The sequence below is a fragment of the Neopsephotus bourkii genome, unplaced genomic scaffold (genome assembly GCF_033783945.1).
Source record: "Neopsephotus bourkii isolate Nb327-2 ecotype Australia unplaced genomic scaffold, CSIRO-AGI_Nbou_v1 NB_1280, whole genome shotgun sequence".
NCBI classification, from domain to species: Eukaryota; Metazoa; Chordata; class Aves; order Psittaciformes; family Psittacidae; genus Neopsephotus; species Neopsephotus bourkii.
In genome coordinates, this window is record NW_026901765.1 from 363821 (window position 1) to 388704 (window position 24884).

The following is a 24884-nucleotide window of genomic DNA, read 5'->3' on the forward strand; positions in this document are numbered from 1 at the left end:
CACGGCTAGCTTCCAAGAGCTCTCATGAAGAGCTCTTCTGTAGCAAGGACAGATATTGGTGTTCCAAAACAGAGAAAATTTGTATGTAATTTTATGAATACACATTTACAGAAAAGACAGACAAAGAGGACTTGAGGTCTTTATATTTTGTTAAAGACACAGTTTTTATGCAAGCTGTTCAGGAGTTGGCAGCATATCGAAACACCTGCTGGAATGTTTAATTAAAATACTCCAGCTGAATGAAAAGCTTTTCTTCTGACCTTTGTTGAAAAGCAAAAGATCATTTAAGTCTGCATAGTTCTAATGAAAAATCCTTCTAGCTTTTACAAGAAAAATACAGGTGATGAGTTTCCAGTAGAAAATTGTTTATTTAGTTTTCCCTACAGAATTGTCTCAGATTAGTCAGTTTTATTGTATCCATTTCAATTAATTTGCTTTGATTAAATTTGCGCAGCAATAGTAACAACAATTAATCTGCAGATTATGACATGATATATCACAATACCGTTATTCTTCTCTGGTGAGTCATGGCTGCAGCATTCTGTTCATTATTTACCATCACATGATTCACTTTTCGGTCCACATTACAAAATGTGCTATGTCCTACAGAATGTGCTTACAGCTTCAAACAGACGTGTGCCACTTACACAAAAGCATTCCACTAGAACTTTGAATCGTTCAATGAGGATGTATTTGCAGTGTGGTGAAATATTAATTTTTGTTTAAAATGTGTTTATTCAGATACAGTTCTTACAATGGTGTTGTGAGGTGAACAGATTTTTCAATAGGAGTAATGTTCTTGTGAATCAGCTTTGGAAGCATAATAAGACAGTTGTATGTAAAGCCAGGTAGTTACAAGAGAAATAAGCAGATATCTGGAAATGTAATGCATTTAGTCTGATGACCTGCAAGGTGTTCTGTTGGAAATGTCACTACCAGTTTTCCTTGGACAGCCTTTGTGGGTTTCTGTCTGTGTGTGTATGTGTATGTGTGTGTATACATGTATTCATCATTTAAGAGGAAGAAAGGGATCGATAATGCCGTCTCTGCTTATGGCTTTCTGACACATTTTGAAATAAGCTTCTGTTTAGTTTCATCTATCTCAGCCGCATTTTAATGGGACAGGCTGAAACTCTGCCTACTGGATGAGTTTTTTTTAGTTTGGAGTTTTGGTTTAATGTCACAATACTGTGATCTGGGGCCCTAGGAAAAAGCGTAGTAATAGAATCATAGAACAGTTTGAGTTGGAAGGGACCTGGTCTCCACTTGGACATTAGGCTGATGACCACAACTGTTTGAATGTGACCATCCAGCCAATTCCTTACCCACCAAGTGGCACTTCCATCAAATCCATGCCTCTTTAGTTTAGGGACAAGAATGTCTTGCAGGGCAGTGTCAAAAGCCTTGCACAGGTCCAGGCAGATGATGTCAGGCACTCTTCCCTTATCCACCAATGCTGTAACCCCACTGTAGGCGGCCACCAAATTTGTCAGACATGATTTTCCCTTAATGAAGCCATTGGCTGTCACCAGTCACCCCCTTATTGTTTATGTGCCTTAACATGGTTTCGATCTGCTCCATGATTTTGTCAAGCACCAAAGTGAGACTGACTGGCCTGTAGTTCCTTTTCTTCCCTTTTAAAAATGGGGCTCTGTTTCCCCCTTTCCAGTCAATGGGAACTTGACCAGACTGCCATGACTTCTTTGGTATGATGGACAGTGGCTTAGCCATTTCATCTGCCAGTTCTGTCAAATCTCCCTGCTTTCTACTCTTACAGCAGCAGTCTTGCAGTGGTATTTTCATTTACATTTGCAAAGGCATTTTGCATATACCAGTAGAGAACAGAGGTTCAAAGCAATGCGCCATTGTCAGGTGTTGTCTTTTGTGCTGGGTTCCTTACCTGTGCAGAATTAGTAACCAGTGGCCATCTCGTGTCATAGGATGCACTGGTTCTAGGCTGAATTAAGTCCAGATTTCTGATTTTAATTGAAAGTTTTTATAAATATTATATTCTACTTTTGATACAAATTTCATTAAAGTCACTCCAAGCTGTTTGGCACCTAACTTTATCAGCTAACCAGCAATACAGCTACTGCTTATGTTCTTTTTTTTCTATCTTTACCATTGTTTTGGGGTTTTTTTCTTTCAGTTGAGTAGATTTGTACAGGAATTGCTGCAGAACAACTGCTATACAAATCAAATTAGCTGCTCAGAATTCCAGGTATTTAACCCTCATTTGCATTTTCTGTTTTAGAAGAGATGAGGTTGGGGACCCACTGCTGCAAAACACAGCTGCTGCTTCCACTCCTGTTGGTGGCTTTGCACAACAGAATAGTTCTGGCTCTCTAAGCACCTGGCAAAAGACCACAACGAGCTTGATGGCGCTGCATATTTCAAGAATGGGAGACTCACTGGTGTTTCTGTCTGTGCCCACTTGGCAGACTGCAGAATAGGAAGGGACTTTGCTGTTGGCATTGGAGAGCTTACAGCTTGTGTGACTGTTATCCTAGGTTTTTCTTGCAGTGAAATATTCCTCTTGTAATTGTGAAGGGCATGTCCTTGAAAACAGCACTGCTTTTTAACAGTTGCAGTTAGAAATAGTGGTTGGGTTTGTAACTGATTTAACAAAAAAAAAAAAAAAGAGCAAAATAACCCACTCCTTTCTCCCCCCTCAAAAAAAAAAACAAAAAACCCTAAACCAACCAACCAAAAAAACAAACCCCAGGAACAAAACCCAACTCTATGAACAAATTCTAGTACTGGACAAATACATTTGCACTAGTTGTGTTGGAAATTTGGATAAGTTTTCATATTTTCTTTTTAGAATGCATACATACTAGTGTTAACGTAGCTTTATGAAAGAGAATTTTGCTGTCTCTTCTGGTGATTCATACTCTACTCTTAGGACATTTCTACTTCTGAAAGCAGATGTCTCCTTTTCGTGGATCGCAGGAATTATACTAAAACAAATCAGTGTGGAATATGGATGTTTTAATGAATACAACTACTTATCTCCATACTTTTTCCTTCAGATTCTCTTGAAGAACTACTTATATTTCCTTAGTCAAATGGCAATTCCAAAATGTGGTGTAAACTGTTAACAAAATTAGGTACATTTTCTTTTTAAGAGGCTTTGTGAACCATATAACCCACATTCATAACTTCTGCCAGCTACTTTCCCAGTTTAATTAATATTACTCCTAATTTGCAAATAGAAACAGCTGGAGAAGTTGTCCAAGGAAGGCTGTTGCTCTTACATTTTCCTTTTTTTTTAGGTTCACTGGGAACTTAGAGGTAGAATTGAACTGAATTTGCAATCTGTCAAGTTCAGTGTGTTTTCAGGTCGCAGAGTGTTTGTGCACAGTGACATCCCATACAGTTCTGAGCACTTTATGACTGATAAAGCTGTGTTTTGATGGGATGGAAAAGAACATTAAAAGACATTCTGAGAGATAAACCCAAGGTCTACCTAACCCAGTGCTCCATAGTGGGTGCTTGTGTAAGAGGATAACAGTAGGGCAAGAAAAGGCAGTGACTTTCCTCATCTGTACTCTGAACTTTCAAATCCTGTCTGGCTTGAAGGCTTTTTGAATTGGAGGTTCTGCCTTTGTGTTTAAGGCTGTATCTTTGTGTTTATAGGCCATGAGTGGCATCAGCGTGGAAACTGCCCTTCTAAATCTGTTTTAGAAAACCACTGTTTCCTAGGATTAACTGCAGCATTTTTGTTGGGTTTATTTCTGGCTGCCCTAGATGTCTCTTCTATTCCTTCCTCACTCCTATAAAAAATGACAAAAACCTTGTCAGTCTCTGCTCTCCATAATATTATTTATGTTTCCCTTAAATGATTTTACTTTATTTTCTTAAAAATTGTTTGGATTTGGAGGTACTTTAAAGTCTTTTTGGGAAGTTAATAACTCAGCTGATGTTTTTTACCTATTTCTAGCATAAACCAACATTTTTTGCTATAATTTTTTTTTTTGCCAGGAAAGTTCCTTAGTAGTAGAAACTTGAATTGAGTGGGGAAAAAATAGTTGTGTAAGTGGGAGAATGTTCTACTGTTGAAACAATTTTTAGTGATGTGATATGACCCATATGCTATTTGTATCATAAACCTCTTAATCTGTGTTCAGGTTTTCATTGATGATGTATTAGTGTTGCATTAACTTTCAGCCTTTCTTTGACCTCTTCAAACAGAGTGTTATTCATTGCACTAATGGTTTGTTTCCTAGACCTACCAACCATTTTTCTGTAGTACATGTTTAGAAATAGTTACCTGTATGATTCTTTATTGTTGTTCTCTTATTTATTACTGTTACCTGTTTTCTTATTGTAACTTTTATGTATTGAAATGGGCTTATTTAGAGTTTCATTAGCACTCATGTGAAGCCTGTAGTTTTTTTGCTACCTGTTTGCTCATGTAATTCCCGAAGCTCAGGGATTTTGGTCTTTTATGTAGTTACTCATGTGCCCAAGTGCATCAAGATCATTTAGTCCAGCAAAATATATTTCAGAAAGGAGCACTGATCCATTTCATTTTATTAAAAAATCAGGAAAATTTCGATTAGCTTGGACATGCAATCTAAATTGAAACATGTCTGTGAGTATTGTTGTGTCAGTAGAATTTAAGCACGTCCTTTAAGTTAGTGACATATATTTAAATGTTGCCTTGTATTGATCAGGGTTTTCTCAGCTAGGAGCAGGTTCTTCCTGCAAGCATGCAGCATACTGATAGCTTAGACCTTGATAGAATAAGGTTTAACAACTCTTGTTTAGGTGATGCTTATAGTTGACATAAATGAAGAAATAAAACCAGTGACTTGTCAGTTTGGCACTTAGTTTTGGTGAGATGAGGGGAATGGTGCATGTTTAAGTGAAATTCAAAGACTGGTCAGTGAGTAGGCTCAACAGAACTTTATGCTTATTTTCTCTTAAATAAGATTTTAATCTTTTGTGATAAATTATGACTAATTTCGCATCTTACACCTGCACTATTTCTCTGTTTCCTGGAAGGTTTCTGTTCATGAGTGTGCCACTTCTTTAAAGATCAGATTTTATTTTGTCCTCTTCTGGCTTTCTTAGGAGAGCTTTTAGGTTTCAGTAACTTCTCTAATGCAGAAATTCCGTGTTTGTTCATATTTTTTACAATGTGCTTACTTCATTTGTATCATGCCAAATGTATATGTGTGTATGCATGTATATGTGTATGCGTGTCTATGTTGTTATAATTGCATCTGATTACATGCATGTAATTACATGTGTGTATATATATACACATACATATATTCCACTGTGAAACTATTTTACTATGAAACTATATGTGCTTGGTGCCATAATTCCACTCTATGCACAAGTAAAATGTTCTAAAAGCTATTATTTTATCTGGAATCACAAATAAAATTAGAAATGTATAGTATATACTGAAAACAGAATTATTATGAAGATAAGCCAAACCGTGTGTTTAAATTCAAATTATGAGTGACTGTAATAGAAAAAACATGGAGTAGCTGAGGTTTCATGTGATTATAGTATACTGTGTTGTACGTGCCATAAATAATTGTTTATACCTCAACTGCTAAAATTTGGAAAGAGTATAATGCTGTTCTCTCTATGCTTCAGACTCTACAGAACAATATTTTTCTTTTTACTTTTTTTCCAGCACTTGCTATTGGCAATAAAGTTTACCATTACATTTGTAATTCCGGATAAACCACGAGATATCCAGACAAAACTAGCCAAATTGGAATTTGAATCTCTAGAGGCTCTCAAACAACAGGTAAGAGAAACTGATGTACAGAACTGTGAAAAGCATTGGTGGCCTGAAGGAAAGATAACCTAGGGAGATTCTGTTTTGGGTTTAGGCGGATAAATACGTAAATCACAGGGTTTTGAAATTCCTGTTACACTGTATTAAGATTAGCTAGCTAAAGCTATTCCACCTCTGCCCCACAGTTTCTAGTATCAGTACTGGGGTGGTGAGTCACTGGGAGCAGTGTACAGCACGGGGTATTAAATAAATAGAAAACAGTGCTGGTTTACTTCTACACATTGGGTTGTAAACTATAGCATTTCAGGTACTTTTTCATTTTCTGTTAACCCATCACTGCTTAAGAAGTGGAGTGGAGAGCTGGAAGTTTTAACAGGTTCACCTGTCCTTTCAACCCACAAGTTTATGTGAGCCAACGCCAGAAAAATGGTCTTGCTTGTCAGACAGCATGAAATTCCTGGTATGGCTAGTAATGTAGCAACTTGTAATGTCTTTTGTCCTTGTATGTGCAAACATACTTTATTTATATTGTCACTTCTAAAGGACATTGGTCTCTATGAAACCTCCTTTCAGCCCCTGGAGGTGTTTGTTGCATTTCCTTCATTGCTGAAATATCATTACAAATAAACAGTTAACTTGGCTCTAATATAGGCAGAAACTGTAAACAGGCTAAAGATGTTTGAAATAATTGTGTTGAGAGCTAAGTGTGTATGAGGGCATAGTAATGTTGCCTTATTTTACTTTCCATATACAATTCTCATTTTATTGCATAAGTAAGATATTTTACAGTATACTTAATAAGCATTCCAAAGCTATGTAGCAAAATAAGGAACTAGATTTTTCTACTGAAAATTTCTGTTCTGACAAATGATACCACAGAAATCGGTAGAGATCACAAGAGATGAAAAATCATATGGAATTAGCTTCAGTAGGAGACAGATTCTACAGAGTGGATTTTGCTATGGCAGCGTTCTTTAGGAGTTTCTGACTGTACCATGCTAGATAGGATTTCTAAGATAGCTTAGATAGCAGAAAAAAACACCCAAAACCAGCATTGACGGGTGCACCTGTTTATTGTTAGCTCAGATATTTTTACACTGTAATGCATGGTTTTACATGAACATACTCTTCGTGTGCTCCACATGCAGATGTGTAAACTCCTCTATGCCATTTTTTATGTAGGCTGGGAGGTTACTTTATAAAACATCTACCATAGCTGCATGTGACAAAATGAGCTCTTCATTTTGGACAAACTGGGCCTGTAAACAATACACTGCCTTTTATAGTTAAAAAAACCCAGTTCTGTGTGATACTAGGACATCACTAGTGAAGTCAGTACTGTCTGTTGTAATCAGCCATAACAAAACCCAAATTACAATTGAATCTAATGCCTCATAGTTTTGTTTTGCCTTTCTCTAGATGTTGGAGTTACTGTTGATGTGGAGTTACCAGGAGCTGGTTGTGGATCTCATTTATTTTGATTCACGTTTCCCCTGATCTCTTTCAGGGGCAGAGGAGGCTGAGTAGACTCTATCTGGGGGGAAGGGGAGCAGGGAGTAAATTAATGTGAACTCTGTAAGAGAGAGCTAAAGAGAATGTGGATCAGGATTTTTTAAAGAGGAGCAGGAGCCGTTGCATTCACACTCCTGAATGTGTTGTCAGTTCTTGGCCACCTGGATGCTGGGCAACTAGAAATCATTACTGTCTGCTACTAGGCTGATGGACCTTTTTCTGGTGAACATCATGATCCTTCTGGGGAAGTAGCTGGCTATAAAGTGGTGTGAGGTGCCCAAGACTCCCCTTGCTTCTTTGCAGTACTCTGCTGTGTGGCATCTGTTTCTTGTAAGTGCAGAAGCGTGGCTTGCCCTTTGGTTCAGTTCTTATTTTAAGGAAGAGTTACCAAGTAGAAATGTGCCTGAAAGCAGCAAGGAAACAGTTAATTTTTCAGTGGTTCAGGAATTACCATAGGCATGGGCAAGGACTAACGCTGTAAAGCTAATGTGAGAACACTATCTAGCATTTTTGAGGCAGTGACAGTGAAAGCTACACTGATAAACATTTTAGCTTCTGGACTGATCAAAGCTTAATGAATAGACAAAAGGCCCTTGTGGTTGGAGATGGGTCAGCAGTCTATGCTTGTAAAAGATCTAAGTTCTAGAAACACAAGGCAACCACAGATTAAGTAGCACAACTTGCATTTTGTGAACTAGATTACAGTCATGTTTTCAGGTATTAAGAGATCTTCCCAGTATTACCTTCAACAAACACCAAATTCATGCCTTTTTTTTTTTTTTTTTTTTGGCTCTGAAACTAGACCCAGGCAAAGCAAATGAGAGACAAATACAGAGAAAATAAGTCTTTGTGCAGTTATTTTCTCTGCATGAAATACAGAGAATAGCAACTCCAGCGTGATGCATAACTGGTAGCTGTTTTTCAGGAAAAATAAGATTTTAAACAGTGGGGAATGACTTACCTTTTCACAAAGTGCAACACCTAGACAGCTTCAGTATTAGCTCTGTTGTAAAAATGCTTGTGCTCCACCAGAAGAAGACTCCAGATAAATAATATGCTAATGGGCTAAGGACCCAGCAATGAATTGACAGTTATCATCCTTTCTAAACTGCCAGTAATAAAAAGGGTCAAGCCTATTGAACATCAGCCATGAAAATATTCCTCCTTTATCCTCTCTGACATCGTAAAAGTAAGATAAAACAATGTAGTCATTCAGTCTGGGACAAGTGGAAAAAGACCTTTTGCTGTTTCATACAGTATCTCTCGTGGTGGTTGTACCATCTACATACAATTGCTTGGTGGCTTTGGTATAGTCTGAATATCCATAAACAATTGTTTTAATTGCTTTAGCATGAGATCTAAGTGTTTCTAAGTCAATAGTGCTGGCAGTGCTGAGCAAATACAAGGCTGCAGTCAGACTGCAGGAGAGGCAAGTAGCTGAAATGATTTCATTCAAATAATCAAAGATTTGCAAAACAACCCATACAAAAGACTGGTGAAACTTGAGCTCAGACACTGAATTTAGGTTAAAACAGATTGAGATGAAATAAAAAACTTGCTTTATGTTTTGACAAAGAAAAACAAACAAAAAACCCCAACCCCCAAAACCCCTTAAAAATAGTATTCCTTCTAAAGAAAAATGTATTTTTGTCAAAAACTTCCTCTCCCCCCTTTCTCTTCTTCCCCCACCCCCATGCCCCCACCTCCCAAATAAAGAAAAAATTGTGTGGCAGCACTTTTTTTGATAGTCTCCACTGGTTTGTGTAATCAGACATATATCACGGGTGATGTTAAAACAGAACCATTACTAATCGTTGTTGATTGCTCTAGGTTTTTCTTTTATTTTGTTTTGTTTTGTAAGAGTCCAAACCTGCTTAATTCAACTTTGCAAATGCAGTGTTTCCCTAGTGAATAGTCAGAATGCTTTCAGGCATGTCACTGTAACATTTGCATGTGTTTGGTAGCAGCAGGGTTATAATACAAGTAAGATTCATTGTATTTTCATAACGTGATTTTTAGCATAGAAGGACTTGTGCCCTGTCACGGGAGAACAGACTGTGTTCGAACATAGTTTTGTCAGTATATTTTAAACATGAATTCCTTTAATGCTGGACCTTTCTTGAAAGTATGTTTCTGAAAATGAAAGTGTTAGCAAAATCAGAACAAATGATGATCCTTTAAGAAAAAAAAAAAAGTAAAATCAAAAGCCCATTAATTTGGGAAGAAGATTTTTGTGACTATTCAGCTGAAGTCTGCCTGGTTTATGGAGAAGTTAAAGCTTTTAATTGTAGGACCCTTGATAGCTAATAATATAAATGTAAACTTTTAAATAGATATGAGTATAATGTGATGGTAGCTGATACTTTTGCATGCTCTTAATGGGACCAGAAACAAACAGTGCACCAGCTTCCCAGCAGGTGTAATTTTCTTTTCCAACAGTCCATTCATTCTCTGTGACTATTGCCAGGGTTAAAATTGTCCATCAAGTTGTGTTTCTGTAACAGCTGAGTCTCTCTGGAAAGACAACCCATTTTACCTTTCTCAAAACCTGACTTAAAACTTGGTGATGGAATGAGCATTGATCAGTTCAGTCCTCTCCTTTTGCCTTGATGCCTCAGATCACTGACAAGGTATCATTTCAACAAGGAAACAGTAAGGGGACAGGATAAAAACTAGGTTAAAATTGTTCCTACTGTAGAAATACTGCAGCTACATCAGATTTTCATAGCTTTAGAACCAGGGGGATCCCAGTTGTAAGTGAATTTGTTTGAATACAAGGAAAAGGTCTATTCCATTTCCCATACAAATGAGAGTAAAGTACACAGTGAAATTTGATTTCAAGAACTCTTGTAAGCAGCTTTCAACAAGATGCTCATATGTCTGTATTTACAGACTTCTGAATAATGGTTGCACTGAGAAGGTGAAGGACTAGAGCAAGAGAAAAAATGAAATCTGTCTCATTAAAATTCCTTCCGAAGAAAAGAATCCTAAAAGATTACACACCATGATCTGATAATGAAATTTTCCTTAGAGAGCTGAATAGGGCTTGCTGATGGAAAGGTAGTATTTGTTGCAAGCAGCTGTGGACTCCTACACGCCTATCACGTCTTAAATATCCTTTTCCCTATGCCACCTCAAAAGATCCCAATGAGAACAATAAGCTCTCCCCCCCAGACCTCTGTCATCCTGCCTGTCCTGTCTACAGGGAAAACTCTTTGTGAGACTAACTGGAGATCAAAAAGCAGGAACCCACGGAATCCCCGAAACAGACACAAAAATGTAAAATTGGGTTCAAGTCCGTGGGTTGCTAGTGATGACACTTGCACAGTCACTGAGTCTTTGCACATGCTGTGCAGCCTGATCATGCTGATTCTAAGAGAAAGTATCCATCTCTCTGCCTGCTTGTACTGCCTTGAATACTCATGCTTTTTGTTGTATGAGAAATAGCACTCTTGTGTTGGATGCCAGAGAGGGACTCTTCATCAGGGGCTGTAGTGACAGGACAAGGGATAATAGGTTTAAACTTAAACAGCTTAGATACAAGGAAAAAGCTCTTTACTGTGAACATGGTGAGGCACTGGAACAGGTTGCCCAGAGAAGTGGTAAATGCTCCATCCCTGGCAGTGTTCAAAGCCAGATTGGACAGAGCTTTGGGTGCTATGGTCGAGTGTGAAGCAGGGCAGTGGGAACTAGATGATCTCAAGGTTCTTTCCAACCCAAACTATTCTATGATTCTATATATATCTGCCATTTCCGTGAGGTAGGTAAGACACATGCCAAATAAGCAAATCCTTGCTATATTGGATTGATAGGTGTTGTTCTGAAATGAGATATAATTGCTTGTCTGAATAACATGAAAAGAAAAATAAGTGGTGTATATCACAGTATGTTAGAGATTGGAAGGGACCTCAAAAGATCATCTAGTCCAATCCCCCTGTCGGAGCAGGAACACCTAGATAAGGTTACACAGGAACGTGTCCAGGCGTGTTTTGAATGTCTCCAGAGAAGAAGACTCCACAACCTCCCTGGGCAGCCTGTTCCAGTGTTCTGTCACCCTCACTGAGAAGAAGTTTCTTCTCAAGTTTAAGTGGAACCTCTTGTGTTCCAGTTTGTACCCATTGCTCCTTGTCCTATCATTGTTTGCCACTGAGAAGAGCCTGGCTCCATCCTCGTGACACTCCCCCTTTATATATTTATATACACTAATAAGGTCACCCCTCAATTTCCTCTTCTCCAAACGATAGAGACCCAGCTCCCTCAGTCTTTCCTCATAAGGGAGATGCTCTACTCCCTTAATCATCTTAGTTGCCCTGCGCTGGACTCTCTCCAGCAGGTCCCTATCCTTCTTGAACTGAGGGGCCCAGAACTGGACACAATATTCCAGATGCGGTCTCACCAGGGCAGAGTAGAGGGGAAGGAGGACCTCTCTCAACCTACTAACCACCCCCCTTCTAATACACCCCAGGATGCCACTGGCCTTCTTGTCCACAAGGGCACAGTGTCGGCTCATGGTCACCCTGTCGTCCACTAGGACCCCCAGGTCCCTCTCCCCTACACTGCTCTCTAAGAGGTCGTTCCCCAACCTGTACTGGAACCTGGGGTTGTTCCTGCCCAGATGCAGGACTCTACACTTTCCCTTGTTATATTTCATCAAGTTACTCCCCGCCCAACTCTCCAGCCTGTCCAGATCTCGCTGAATGGCAGCACAGCCTTCTGGCGTGTCGGCCACTCCTCCCAGCTTAGTGTCATCAGCAAACTTGCTGGTAGTACATTCAATTCCCTTATCTAAATCATTGATGAATATATTAAATGATACTGGTCCCAGTACCGACCCTTGAGGCACTCCACTAGATACAGGCCTCCAACTAGACTCCGCCCCATAGACTACAACTCTCTGGCTTCTCTCCTTCAGCCAGTTCACAGTCCACCTCACTACCCGATCATCCAGACCACACTTCCTCAATTTAGCTGCAAGGATGCTGTGGGAGACTGTGTCAAACGCTTTGCTGAAGTCAAGGTAGACCACATCCACCGCTCTGCCATCATCCATCCACCGTGTTATTTCCTCATAAAAGGCTACGAGATTAGTCAAGCATGACTTCCCCTTGGTGAAGCCATGTTGGCTGCCCCTCATAACCCTCTTATCCTTGATATGCCTTAGGATGGCACCAAGGATAAGGTGTTCCATCACTTTCCCAGGAATGGAGGTGAGGCTGACTGGTCTATAGTTACCCGGGTCCTCCTTCTTGCCCTTTTTGAAGACGGGAGTGACATTTGCTTTCCTCCAGTCCTCAGGCACCTCTCCCATTTCCCAAGACTTGGTAAAGATGATGGAGAGCGGTCTAGCAATGACCTCCGCCAGTTTCCTCAGCACCCACGGGTGCATCCCATCTGGACCCATGGATTTATGGATGTCCAGATTGCTCAACTGGTCTTTAACCCATTCCTCATCGACTAAGGCAAACCGCTCCTTTGACCTGTCTTCATCTGAGGTCTCAGCGGTACAGGGCTCTTCAGGACTGCCTCCGGCAGAGTAGACAGAGACAAAGAAGGCATTAAGTAACTCTGCCATCTCTGTATCTTCTGTCACCAGGGCACCCGTCCCATTCATCAGCGGGCCTACATTGCCTCTGGTGTTAGTTTTATCTGCCATGTTATTTGAAAAAGCTCTTTCTGCTGTCCTTGACCCCTCTTGCTAGCTTTAATTCCAAGGAGGCCTTAGTCATCCTAGATGCTTTCCTACATCCTCTAGCAGCAGCCTTACATTCCTCCCAAGTGGCCAGCCCTTCCTTCCATGACCTGTAAACTCTTCTCTTCCACTTCAGCATACCCAGCAATTCCCTATTTAGCCACGCAGGTCTCCTGACCCTCTTCCTTGACTTCCTACGTGTCGGGATGCTCTGATCTTGAGCTCGGAAAAAGCAGTCCTTGAACGTCAACCAACTGTATTGGGCCCCTTTACCTTCAGGAGCCTAGTGTGAAAAAACAACGGGAGACAAGTCCATCCTATAATGCAACTAGTCTCATTTATTGAGTGCTCGGTTACAGGTTATATAGCATCTATAATGAGCTCATTATTGGTTAATTGCTAACTGTCAGCGCCGCCCCTTTTGTGGTTAACTTCAGCAAATTAGAGCCTCTTTTTACACCCTGTTATTGCAATTAGGGACTTTCCAGCTGGCACAAAGACACAACGACCTTGCCTATGATTGGTTGCCTGGCTATTGCTTACACCTTGCTTTTGTTACTGGCCCACAAGTTGTACGTGCTCTTCATGCCCCCGCTCTCCAAGACATGTATCAATAAAACTCTCCACAGCCTAGCCCATGGAATTTCCCCTAGCAATTGCTTGAAGAGGCCAAAGTTTGCCCTGCTAAAGTCCAGGGTTGCAATTCTACTTGCTATTCTACTGGCCCTACCACACAAGATCCTGAATTCCACCATCTCATGGTCGCTGCAACCAAGGCAGCCCTCAACCTTCACTGCTTCGATCAGACCCTCCTTGTTAGTGAGGATGAGATCCAGCATATGTGTAAATCTTGTTTGAATTGCACAGTGTCCATAAATAATTTGTTATCTATATGGTGTAAGTAGCTGTTGTGGTTTAAGCCCAGCTGGTAACTCAGAACCATGCAGCTCCTTGCTCACTTCCCCTGCTTCTTCCTCCTCCCACTCCTGAAGGGATGGGGAGGAGAATGGACAGAATGCAACTCCCATGGGTTGGGTTAAGAACCGGACAGTAACTAAGGTATAATATAAACCTACTACTGCTACCACCAATAATAATAATGGTAAGGGAAATAACAAAGGAAGAGAATACAACCGCTCACCACCTGCCAACCAATACCCAGCCTGACCGGAGCAGCTATCTAGCCCTTCCAAATAACTGCCCCAGTTTATATACCGGGCATGATGTGCTGTCGTATGGGATACCCCTTTGGCTAGTTTGGGTCAGGTGTCCTGTATCTGCTTCCTACCTGCTTCCCCTCCTCCCTGTCTGAGCATGCGGCTCAGGAAGTCCTTGGTCAGAGTAAGCATTTCTTAGCAACAGCTAAAAGCATTGGTGTTATCAGCACTGTTCTCAGGTTGGAAGTAAAAAACACAGCCCTGCACCAGCTACTAAGAAGGAGAAAAATGACTACTGCTACTGAACCCAGGACAGTATCCACCCCTTATTCCATACTATTCACGTCATGCTCAGATCCCACATTTTTCAATATACTATCACTCGTCTCATATATATATATATATATATATATATATATATATATATGCACATATACACCCACCCACCCACCCACCCACCCACAAAGAGAGAGATACCATTCCTTAGTGTGTGGACCAATCCCTATAAAGGTGCTGAGTCCATTCGGTCCATGATGTCAGGCTTCACCTCTTTTAACAGTCTTTCAGAGCAGGAGAGATGATGTGCAGTGTTAGATTGTTACCTGCTGATGACACCACGGAACTCGTCACTGGTGAGCTCGTCTGATTTCATCAAAGTTCATTCTTTCTTGGGATGATGATCAGAGAGAAGTCAGGGCCAGTTGCTGATGACCTGAAGACATCTAGTTGGTGGGCTGTAAAAGTGTTACATAGCAGGCAACAGCATGTAATTGAGTTCATTGGCTGTTTTCCCCTAAAATCAAATCCCCTTGCGGTACACACTGGACTTACCCATCTTCCCACATTACCCATGAAGTATATCCACATCCCTGAGCAGAAGCAATACCATGAGTGGGTTTGTCTTTACTTGAAGCAGGAATAACCCAGACTTGTCTTCCCCAGCAAATTCTTTATGTGCACCACAGGGACTTTATCCCCTTCTACAGTATGTAAAAGTTCTGACTGGGCTGGGCCATCCCTGTTGGCAGATCCTCTGGGTTGACCAACTAGGTGGCTTTTGGTAAATGTGTATCCTAATGTTTGAAAGTCCCACCACCCATTGCGCTCAGTGTAGTTTTTAAGAGCCCATTTTACTGTTTGATTTTCCCAGAGCCTGGTGCATGGTATGAGATGTGATATACCCACTCAATGCCATGCTCTTTGGCCCAAGTGTCTATAAGGTTGTTCTGGAAATGAGTCCCATTATCTGACTCAGTTCTCTCTGGAGTGCCATGTTGCCACAATATTTGTTTCTCAAGGCCCAGGATAGTGTTCCTGGCAGTGGCGTGAGGCACAAGCATATGTTGCCAGCCACCCGGTGGCTGCTTCCACCATGGTAAGCACATGGCACTTGCCTTGACAGGTTGGTGGGACTGTGATATAATAAATCTGCCACGCCTCCCCGTATTTGTACTTCAGCCATCGTCCTCCATACCAAAGAGGCTTTAACCGCTTGGCTTGATTAATTGCAGCACATGTTTCACAGTTGTGAGTAACTTGGGCAATAGTGTCCATTGTTAAGTCCACCCCTCGATCACGAACCCATCTGTATGTTGCATCTCTGCCCTGTTGGCCTGAAGTGTCATGGGCCCACCGGGCCAAAAATAATTCACCCTTATGTTGCCAATCTAAGTCCATCTGAGCCACTTCAATCTTAGCAGCTTTATCCACTTGTTGGTTGTTCCAGTGTTCCTCAGTGGCCCGACTCTTGGGCACATGAGCATCTACATGCGCACCTTCACCACCAGCTTCTGCACGCAGGCAGTGATATCTTGCCACAGTGCAGCAGCCCAGATGAGTTTACCTCTGCGTTGTCAGTTGCTCTGCTTCCATTGCTGCAGTCACCCCCACGGGGCATTTGCCACCATCCATGAGTCAGTATAAAGTACTGGTCACTTCTCTCGTTCAGCAGTGTCCAAGGCCAGCTGGATGGCTTTCACCTCGGCAAACTGACTCGATTCACCCTCTCCTTCAGCAGTTTCTGCAACTTGTCATTGGGGTCTCCATACAGCTGCCTTCCGTCTCTGATGCTTTCCCACAATATGGCAGGACCCATCAGTAAACAAGGCATATTGCTTTTCACTTTCTGACAGTTTATCATATGGTGGGGCATCTTCAGCACCCATCACCTCCTCCTCTGGTGACATTCCAAAATCTTTTCCCTCTGGCCATTCCATGATGACTTCTAGAATTCCTGGAATATTGGGATTTCCTGTTTGAGCTCATTGCATAATTAGTGCAGCCCACTTACTCCATGTAGCATCAATTGCATGATGTGTAGAGGAGACCCTGCCTTTGAACATCCAGCCCAGCATGGGTAACCGGAGTGCCAGGAAGAGCTGTGCTTCAGTGGCCAATCAATTCCAAAGCAGCTTGAGCCCCTTCAGGCAGCCTCAGATCCTCTAATTCCCTGACTCCAAAAGCCGAGGGGTCAAGCTCGAGTCTCCCCTGGAGCTTTCTGCCAAAAGCTCCAGGTAGGACCATTCTCCCCAGCTGCAGTGTAGAGTACATTTTTTACATCTGGCCCAGTCCAGACTGGTCCAAGGGCTACTGCATGAACTATCTCTTGTTTAATTTGCTCAATTTGTTGTTGCTCAGGGCTCCATTTAAAATTATTATTTTTCCAGGTCACATGATAGAGAAGGCTCACAATCAAACTGTAATTTGGGATGTACATTCTCCAGAACCCCACAGCATCCAAGAAAGCTTGCGTTTCTTTCTTACTAATTGGTGGAGACATTGCTGTTAATCTTGTTGGTCACATCTGTGGGGATCTGGTGACGTCCGTATTGCTGTTTCATTCCCCAAAATTGAATCTCTTGTGCAGGTCCCTTGACCTTACTCCATTTTATGACAAAACTGGCTTTCAGCAGGATTTGGATTATTTTCCTCCCTTTCTCAAAGACTTCTTCCACTGTATTGCCCCACACAATAATGTAATCAATGCATCAATGCATTGCAGGTGCAATATCAGTCGTGGCATACCACTTGGCTGCCTTTGACTCCAGTTCACACTGAAGTTCTGGCATGTCTGGTATGGCAGCACTCAGTGGTGGTGTGTCTTCATTCAGGCCATGATAGCCTACTGTTAGTCTCCACTCTCCATTAGACTTTCGCACTGGCCATATGGGGCTATTCAAGGGTGAGCAGGTCCTGCTGATCACTCTTTGGTTCTCCAGTCTGTGGATCAGCCTATGGATGGGAATCAGGGGGTTGCGGTTGTTGCAATATCACCACCAGTGCACTGTTGTGGTCGTGATTGGCAGTTGTTCTTCATCCTTCATCAGCCCCACAACACAAGGATCCTCTGAGAGACCAGGCAAGGTAGGCAGCTGCTTAATTTCCTCTGTCTCCAAAGCAGCAACACCGAAAGTCCATTGGTATCCTTTAGGATCTTTGAAGTACCCTCTCCTGAGGTAGTGTATACCAAGGATGCATGGAGCCTTTGGACCAGTCACTGCGGGGTGCTTTTGCCACTTCCTCCCAATCAGGCTGATTTCAGCCTTCAGTACAGTCAACTCTTGGGATCCTCCTGTCACTCCAGAAATATAAATGGGTTCCACCCCTTGATAGTTTGATGGCATCAGGGTACACTGTGCATCGGTATCTGCTAGAGCCTTATACTTCTGTGGGACTGATGATCCACACAGTCCAGTAAATCTGATTGTCCCTTACCTCCACCTGGCTGGAGGCAGGGCCCTTCTAATAGTGATCCCAATATTGGTCACTTACGTTTTGTAGAAAGGGTTTAGTCTTCTTTATCACAGGAGTTGGAGTATAATCAGCTCTCCACTCCATCTGGGAACCTGATCACCAGAGACTCACAGCTTTCATGGGATGATCATCCTTGATCTTTGTTCTCCTCTTCAGTTCATGCGCCTGTTCCTCCAGAGCTGAGGTAGGTTTTCCATCCCACTTTCCATGATCCCACAGGTAAAACCACAGGTGGCTTGTGGCGTGTACCTCCTGTATCTCCTCTCTTGAGCAGTAGGACACCTTTTGTTAATAGCTGAGACGTGGGTTGGTACATGCAGGAAGCTGGATAGATCAGATAGATTATCTCTCAATTGTTTGAACTCCTGGGACAGTTTTTCCACAGCTGAAATAATGGAAGGGATGAGATTGTCCTCTAACTCTCAAATCACTTAATCCATTGTTGGTGGTACTACGTCATGACAAGTTACTGATGCCAGTGAGTGGGCATATGATGATGGTGCACTCCATGTAAATTTCCGCCACATGGGTTGTGTACATTCGACTAACCTGTATCTACAGATGCATTCCCAGCATCTGGGCTACGATGGCTCATCTCTACAATGGCTGATTCCCTCAGAAACTGGATGCCTTTCTCTGGCATGGTCCAGTTGGCTGAACGACTGTCATGGTTTAAACCCATCCAGACAGCTTGTGCACTCACTCCTAGTGAGTGGTGCCAGGCTGGAAGCAGTCAAGGCCAGCGTCCCCCCCCGGGAGCTCCCCCTCTTCCCCACTCCCAGAGGGATGGGGAGGAGAATCGAAAGAATGCAACTCCCACGGGTTGAGATAAGAACAATCCAGCAACCAATGTACAACACAAATTACCACCGCTACCACCAACGACAACAATGATAAGAGAAAATAACAAGGGAAAAGAATACAATACCACCCGCCGAAAAACGAGTCTTACCCAGAAGACCCCGTGTCCTTCCGGGTAACTCCCAGTTACATCCTGGGTATGGCGTGCTGTGGTATGGAATACCTCTTTGGTCAGTTTGGGTCAGGTGTCCTGTCTCTGCTTTCTCCCGGCTTCCCCTCCTCCTTGGCAGAGCATGAGGCTCACAAAGTCCTTGGCCAAACCAAAGCATCATTGTTATCAGCTCTGTTCCCAGCCCAAAAGTCAAAACACAGCACTGCACCAGCTACCAAGAAAGAGAAAAATGACTGCTACTGCTAAACCCGGGACACAACATATAACATCGTCCTTGTGTGGAAACCTTTCTTTCACAGCTGCCAAGAGCCGCCTCCAAAGGCTGAGGGAACATTTTACTTTTGCAATTCCTTTGTAAATTCCCCTTTCCCTAGCAAATGATTCCAGCTGCTTAGCTTCCCTACCTTCTAGTTCATGACTGTCGGCCCCATTGTCCCAGCATCGGAGCAACCAGGTGATGTGCTCCCCTGATTGACAGGTGAAATCTTTTTGTATATTCTATAGCTCGGTTGAGGTCCGGGATCAAGAAGTCACCTCTTCTTCTTTCTCTGATCCATATAATAACTCTTGTTCAGATGCTGTCCTGTGTAGTAGGTGCACTGGTTCTTCATCTTTCTTCACTGTACAGGTTGCTTTTTGTGCCTCTTGTTTGCTTTTCCCCTAGCGTACCGGGGCAGCTGATATTGGCACAAATTGGTCCTTTGGTTTAGCTGCGGTGATTATCACTGTAGTTGGAGTGTCTGCAGTGTCTGCCACTAGGGTTGGTGTAGTGCTGTGCTTGGGGGTTGAGTAGCAGCAGCAGCTGCGTTGTCTGTTGTAGTCAGAGTTTGAGTAGCTGCTGTACTTGTCATTGGGGTTGGTGTAGCTGAGTTTGAGTAGCTGTGGTGTTTGTTGATTTGCCATCAGATCCAGAGACATCTTTTTTCCTTTGAAGGTGCTGGATAGTGTTGAACAAGGCTCTGTAAGCGTAGATCAAGGCCCGTTGCAATGATTTTTCCCTCTCTGGTGTGGCCAGAATGACAACACACCTCATTTAAGTGTTTTACTAGTTTTTCCAGATTTTGCGCTTTTTCAGTGGTGGAGTTTCAAAGCACTGGAGGGACCCACTGGCCTAGATACTTGCCCATACTAAGGTATAACACAAACGACTACTGCTACCACCAATAATAATAATAATGATAAGGGAAATAACAAGGGAAGAGAATACAACTGCTCACCATCTGCTGACCAATACGCACCCCAATCCAAGCAGCAATCTGGCCCTTCTGGGTAACTGCCCCCAGCTTATATACTGGGCATGACGTACTGTGGTATTATTATGTGACGTACTAGCCCTTTGGCTATTTTGGGTCAGGTGTCCTGTCTCTGCTTCCTCCCTGCTTCCCCTCCTCGCTGTCAAAGCATGAGACTTAGAAAGTCCTTGGTCAGAGTAAACATTACCGAGCAGCAACTAAAAACATTGGTGTTATCAGCACTGTTCCCAGGCTGAAAGTCAAAACCACAACACTGCACCAGCTACTAAGGAGAAAAATGACTCTTACTGCTGAACCCAGGACATTAGCACATGCATTTTTTTATGCTAGAGTAGTCCTTATGCAGATATTTTTCAGGCTTTCATCATGGACCATTGTTATTTTTGCACTTTCAGGTGTCTAATTCTGTACCTTCCCCAGCATCTAAAGAGTTTATGTAGTTGAAAATGTATTGAGAGGGGTGATTTTCAAGACAAGACAGAAATTAGCACTTATTTTGTTCATTATGTATTATTTTTCCTATTTTTCATTTTGTGGTGTTTACCTGAACATAGAAGTTTAAAAGCTGAAGTATTTTAATGGGTAGGCCACGGCTTTTTTACTATTACAAGTATGTACAAATAAACCAGTTGTAGAGAGTGTCACCAGTGTATACAGGGTGTCGTGGTTTAACCCACAGACAGCCAGCTTGTTACCCACTCCCCCCCTTCTTGACCTCCCCCTACTCCTGGGGGAACGGAGAGGAGAATCAAAAAGAATGCAACTCCCATGGGTTGAGACAAGAACAGTTTAGTAACTAAGGTATAACACAAATCACTACTGCTACCACCAATAATAGTAATGATAAAGGAAATAACAAGGGAAGAGAATACAACACATCATCACCAGCCGACCGATAACTCGCCCCCCCCAGCCTGACCAAGCACCGACCGATACCTCCTCCAACCCTGCCGTCCACCTAGTCCTCCCGGCTAACTCCCAGTTCCATCCTGGGCATGACGTGCTGTGGTATGGAATACCTCTTTGGTCAGTTTGGGTCAGGTGTCCTGTCTCTGCTTCCTCCCAGCTCCCCTCCTCCCTGGCAGAGCATGAGGCCCACAGAGTCCTTGGCCAAACCAAAACATCATTGTTTTTCAGCTCTGTTCCCAGCTGAAAGTCAAAACACAGCACTGCACCAGCTACCAAGAAAGAGAAAAATGACTGCCACTGCTAAACCCAGGACACAGGGGTACAGAACATTTTCGCTTAATTCACAAGAGACAGCAAAATCTCTCAGTACAGTCAAAGACTGTGTTGCAGATTAAGAGAGGAAACATTCTGTAGACAATTTCATGCATCCCCTACTGAATTCACTCCCAGTACCATCTTTTCTGATGTTTTCTGCTGCAACTATAACTTGAGATTCAGTCTGATAAGTCATCTTTTATTGCAGAGACCATTCATTTGACCATCACAGACTGGGATGACCCTATTCTGCATGGCTTGGATTCCTGTCACACAAGCAGTGACAATTCGTGCAGTTGGCTCTGCAGCTACTGTTCTGCATCCTCTGATCTAGCTGTAGTTAAGGATAGGTGGAACTGATGCTCTTTCTTTTTCCAAAGCTAGACAGAAAAAGACTGCATTGCAGGAGGTTTCAGGCTTTGAATGCCTCCTGGCTCCTGAAGTGTCTTATGGGGGATACCTTCCTGGCAGGCACTGTGAGTGATTGACTCTTGGTCAAATTAGTATCCCCTAGGAGTCACTGAGGTGCCACAAGCTGAGCAACATGTGGCAGCATTTGGGGTTTTAATGCCACTTACAATTTTAAGAACAGGTTATCAATTCATGTTTCATTTACATTCTTGTAATTTATGCTTTTTATTTGGCAGTTTAGTTTTGGCCACTTGCTCTCTCTTGCTGCTTCTCAAAATTTGTGATAATTCACAAATTTGAATGTAATAAAATTCATTTTGGGGAAAACCTTCCAAGTGAAGGATGTGGATGTGAAGCAGCTGGGTCCAACAAAAGTGGTTTTATTTGTTTTAACTCCAGTGTGTTAGAAGGCTTCTGCAAACCCTACATATGATCATCTGTGTTAGCTGAAAAGCAGTCATGTCTGACATAGGGATCTGTATTGTATCAGAATACTCACCAGCCACTTGTTCATAAATAATTAGCAAATATGTGTTCTGTGTTAACACTCATTCTCTAAGACTTGCTATATGTAAAATATAAGGAACTTTGCTATAATATCTTAAATAATTTTGCCCTTTAGCAATATCCAGATTGATATCTAGACTACATTTAAATATGACTTCTAGGAGTTTGTGATTGGTTAGAAATTGGTTAGAGGTCATCCAGCCCAGCACCCCCATGTTGGCCTAGCTGATATAGCTAAAGCTCCTTGTGGACTAGAAAAGGTCATATTTTTAAGATAAATGCTTCCTCCAGATTGACACTGTCAGGTCTGTGGGCTTTCCTCCTATTTGCTTTGGAAGATTAAAATAATCAAACTTAATTCTTTGTTTTCTGTGGCACACTGAACTGTGTGAGTCTTCTCTTTGTGTAAACATTCTATATGTAACAATAAAAAGACCTACCTCTGTCACTAGTAGAGATGTAGGCCCTCTAACTCCAAATTGAATATATGTGTGTGGCAGGACAGCGCCAGAAAAATTTACTCTATGTATTTCATTGCTATTCTAAATGAGGAAAGTAATATTTTCACTAATTATTGTGCAGCCATGGTGGAAACATACTGTGCAGTGATGGGTGCCTCTTGACTGAAATGAAACGGATAAATGACGAGGGACTGCCGAAGCTTTGATCCCTTAACAGAGCATGGCAGGATGTCCAGTGTTTGAGAAAGGAGCTTGTAAAGGGGAAGGAAGACTGAGTCTTATATTCTCCCTGTGCCAGATCATACAACAGAACCATGACCTTGTGTTAAGTCAGCTAGAAGCAGGTATGGGGTATCAGTCAGAAAGAAGTTTTAAATTGTTTTCTCTCCCTTTCGTGTATATGCTCCACCAAAGCAACTTGCTAGCTTCCTTAGGAGGGACTGTGGTAGCACTTGTATTTCCAAAGGAACTTGGTTTTGGTCTTTGGTATAAAGGATTAGGAAATCAGAAAGGAGCTGTGATACCATACCAACAATGCAGAAGATGAATAGGGCATGCCTGCAGTGGTTAAGCTCTGGTAGGTTTTCTGGCTAATGCACATGAAAGATATGTGTGGGAAAGGAGTATGTACCTACCAGAGGTACATTTGTGTTTTGTCCCAGTATCAGCAGTTCTTTTTAATACAGGTACAAATGATTCCCTTGAGTTATGTGCACCAGCAGTTTGTAACCTTTGTTACCATAATATAGGGGAGATTATTTACTGATGTGAGTCTCATAAGACAAATTGAGTCTAATTTATAGTCTTACAATAGTGTTATTTAGCTTGTCAAGAAAAGGGCTGAAAGATGCCTTGTCCTGTAGGTATGTATTTACTAGTGCATGGAAGGATAGTGGGAGACCTTTTAACCTTCTTGATAAAAATGTAATTGTGGTCCAGTGGCTGAAATTAGATGTTACATAGAGGAGGCACAATTTTTTATCTGTGAAAATAGGTGAATGTTGGTCCAGATTAGAAATAGAGTGTATCAAGAACAAAACAATCTTTTATCAAACATGGTATGCTACCTCTAACAGCAGCCACAACCAGATGTCTGGGAAAGAACAGGAAAGCACGGCAAATAGGTACTATGCTTCCTGCTAAAGCTCTCCTACTTTCCAGTCATTTTTAGCTCTGATTGTTCTAAACCAGATTCAGTTTCATTGTATTTAGTAATCTCCAGTGATTTTCTATTCCATAGTGACGTTCTGTCTCCCTTTTAACCAGTTTTAGCTTTAGGGTCTACAGTGTCCTTCGTCAAGAAGTGCTACAGCTTGTTATTCTTGGTGCTAAGAACACGGGTTAATAATTTTCAAGATATCTTAATATATTCTAACCAGGTTTTAGTGGAAAGTCTTTAGCTTTTACAGAGGGGAGGATGTATTCGGCTGAACTGTCATGGAGGTCCTTTTGGCTTCTGGAACCTGAGTTTGAGATTCCATAATTTTGTTTTACAACAATGGCTTTGTGGAAAACATGATGGCCTGATTTGCTTCTAGCTTGTTAACGATGCTTGCAAATTTGCTTGAAGAAAATTAGTATAATCAAATTATGTGCTTTATGGCTTTTAGCTGACTTATTTTTTAACTTTGTTTGTATATAGGTGTTATGTGAGTTGGTGCAGAGTCTTCTTTTTTGGAGGCCAAGTTAACATTTTGCTAACACAGTGAAAGCCAGACTGATTGCCAAATTTAGAAAAATTCAAGTTGGCAAGGTTCTTACAGTTTCTGGTCTTCCACTGAGGAATGGCACGTGAACCAACTTACATAATCTGTTCCTTGCCACTATATCAGAGATACTAGGTGCTGAGTGCAGTATCCTGTTCTTTTCTCATGGAAAATTATTTAATCTGCCAAAACCTGAGAAGTCTGGTAACTGTCGGTTTGTAGTTGTTATTAGATGAGCTATGCAGGAGTTGGCAGTGGTTGATCTTACGGCCTGTGTGTGTTTGAAATATGCCGGATGGTTATACTGCAACATAGCAAGTGACATTGTTTGGTTTCTTAAAATAGCTAAGGTTATTTCTAGCACTTGGGACCGAGACACTTAAAAGTCCATCTTCCAAACTTAGTTAATTTTATAGAAGAAGGAGATACTGCATTGATGAGGAATAGGTTTATATAAGTATAAATATAAATCTA

At 41.8% G+C, this 24884-nt stretch overlaps 2 protein-coding genes across 4 annotated transcripts in view; one reads left to right on the forward strand and one right to left on the reverse strand.

Moving 5' to 3' along the window:
• The window catches only part of ABHD5 (abhydrolase domain containing 5, lysophosphatidic acid acyltransferase), a 294222-nt gene that overhangs the window by 125678 nt on the left and 143660 nt on the right, over window positions 1-24884 (reverse strand). The window lies entirely within an intron of this gene.
• The window catches only part of ANO10 (anoctamin 10), a 135475-nt gene that overhangs the window by 77593 nt on the left and 32998 nt on the right, over window positions 1-24884 (forward strand). The window contains exon 11 of one of the 3 annotated variants that reach the window (XM_061365310.1): window positions 5657-5773. The exons of 1 other annotated variant lie outside the window; for it this stretch is intronic. In XM_061365310.1, the coding sequence (XP_061221294.1) occupies window positions 5657-5773 (117 nt within the window). Of the gene's footprint in view, window positions 1-5656; window positions 5789-24884 lie in introns of all 3 variants that reach the window. One more of the 3 variants, XM_061365308.1, reaches the window with a different exon arrangement.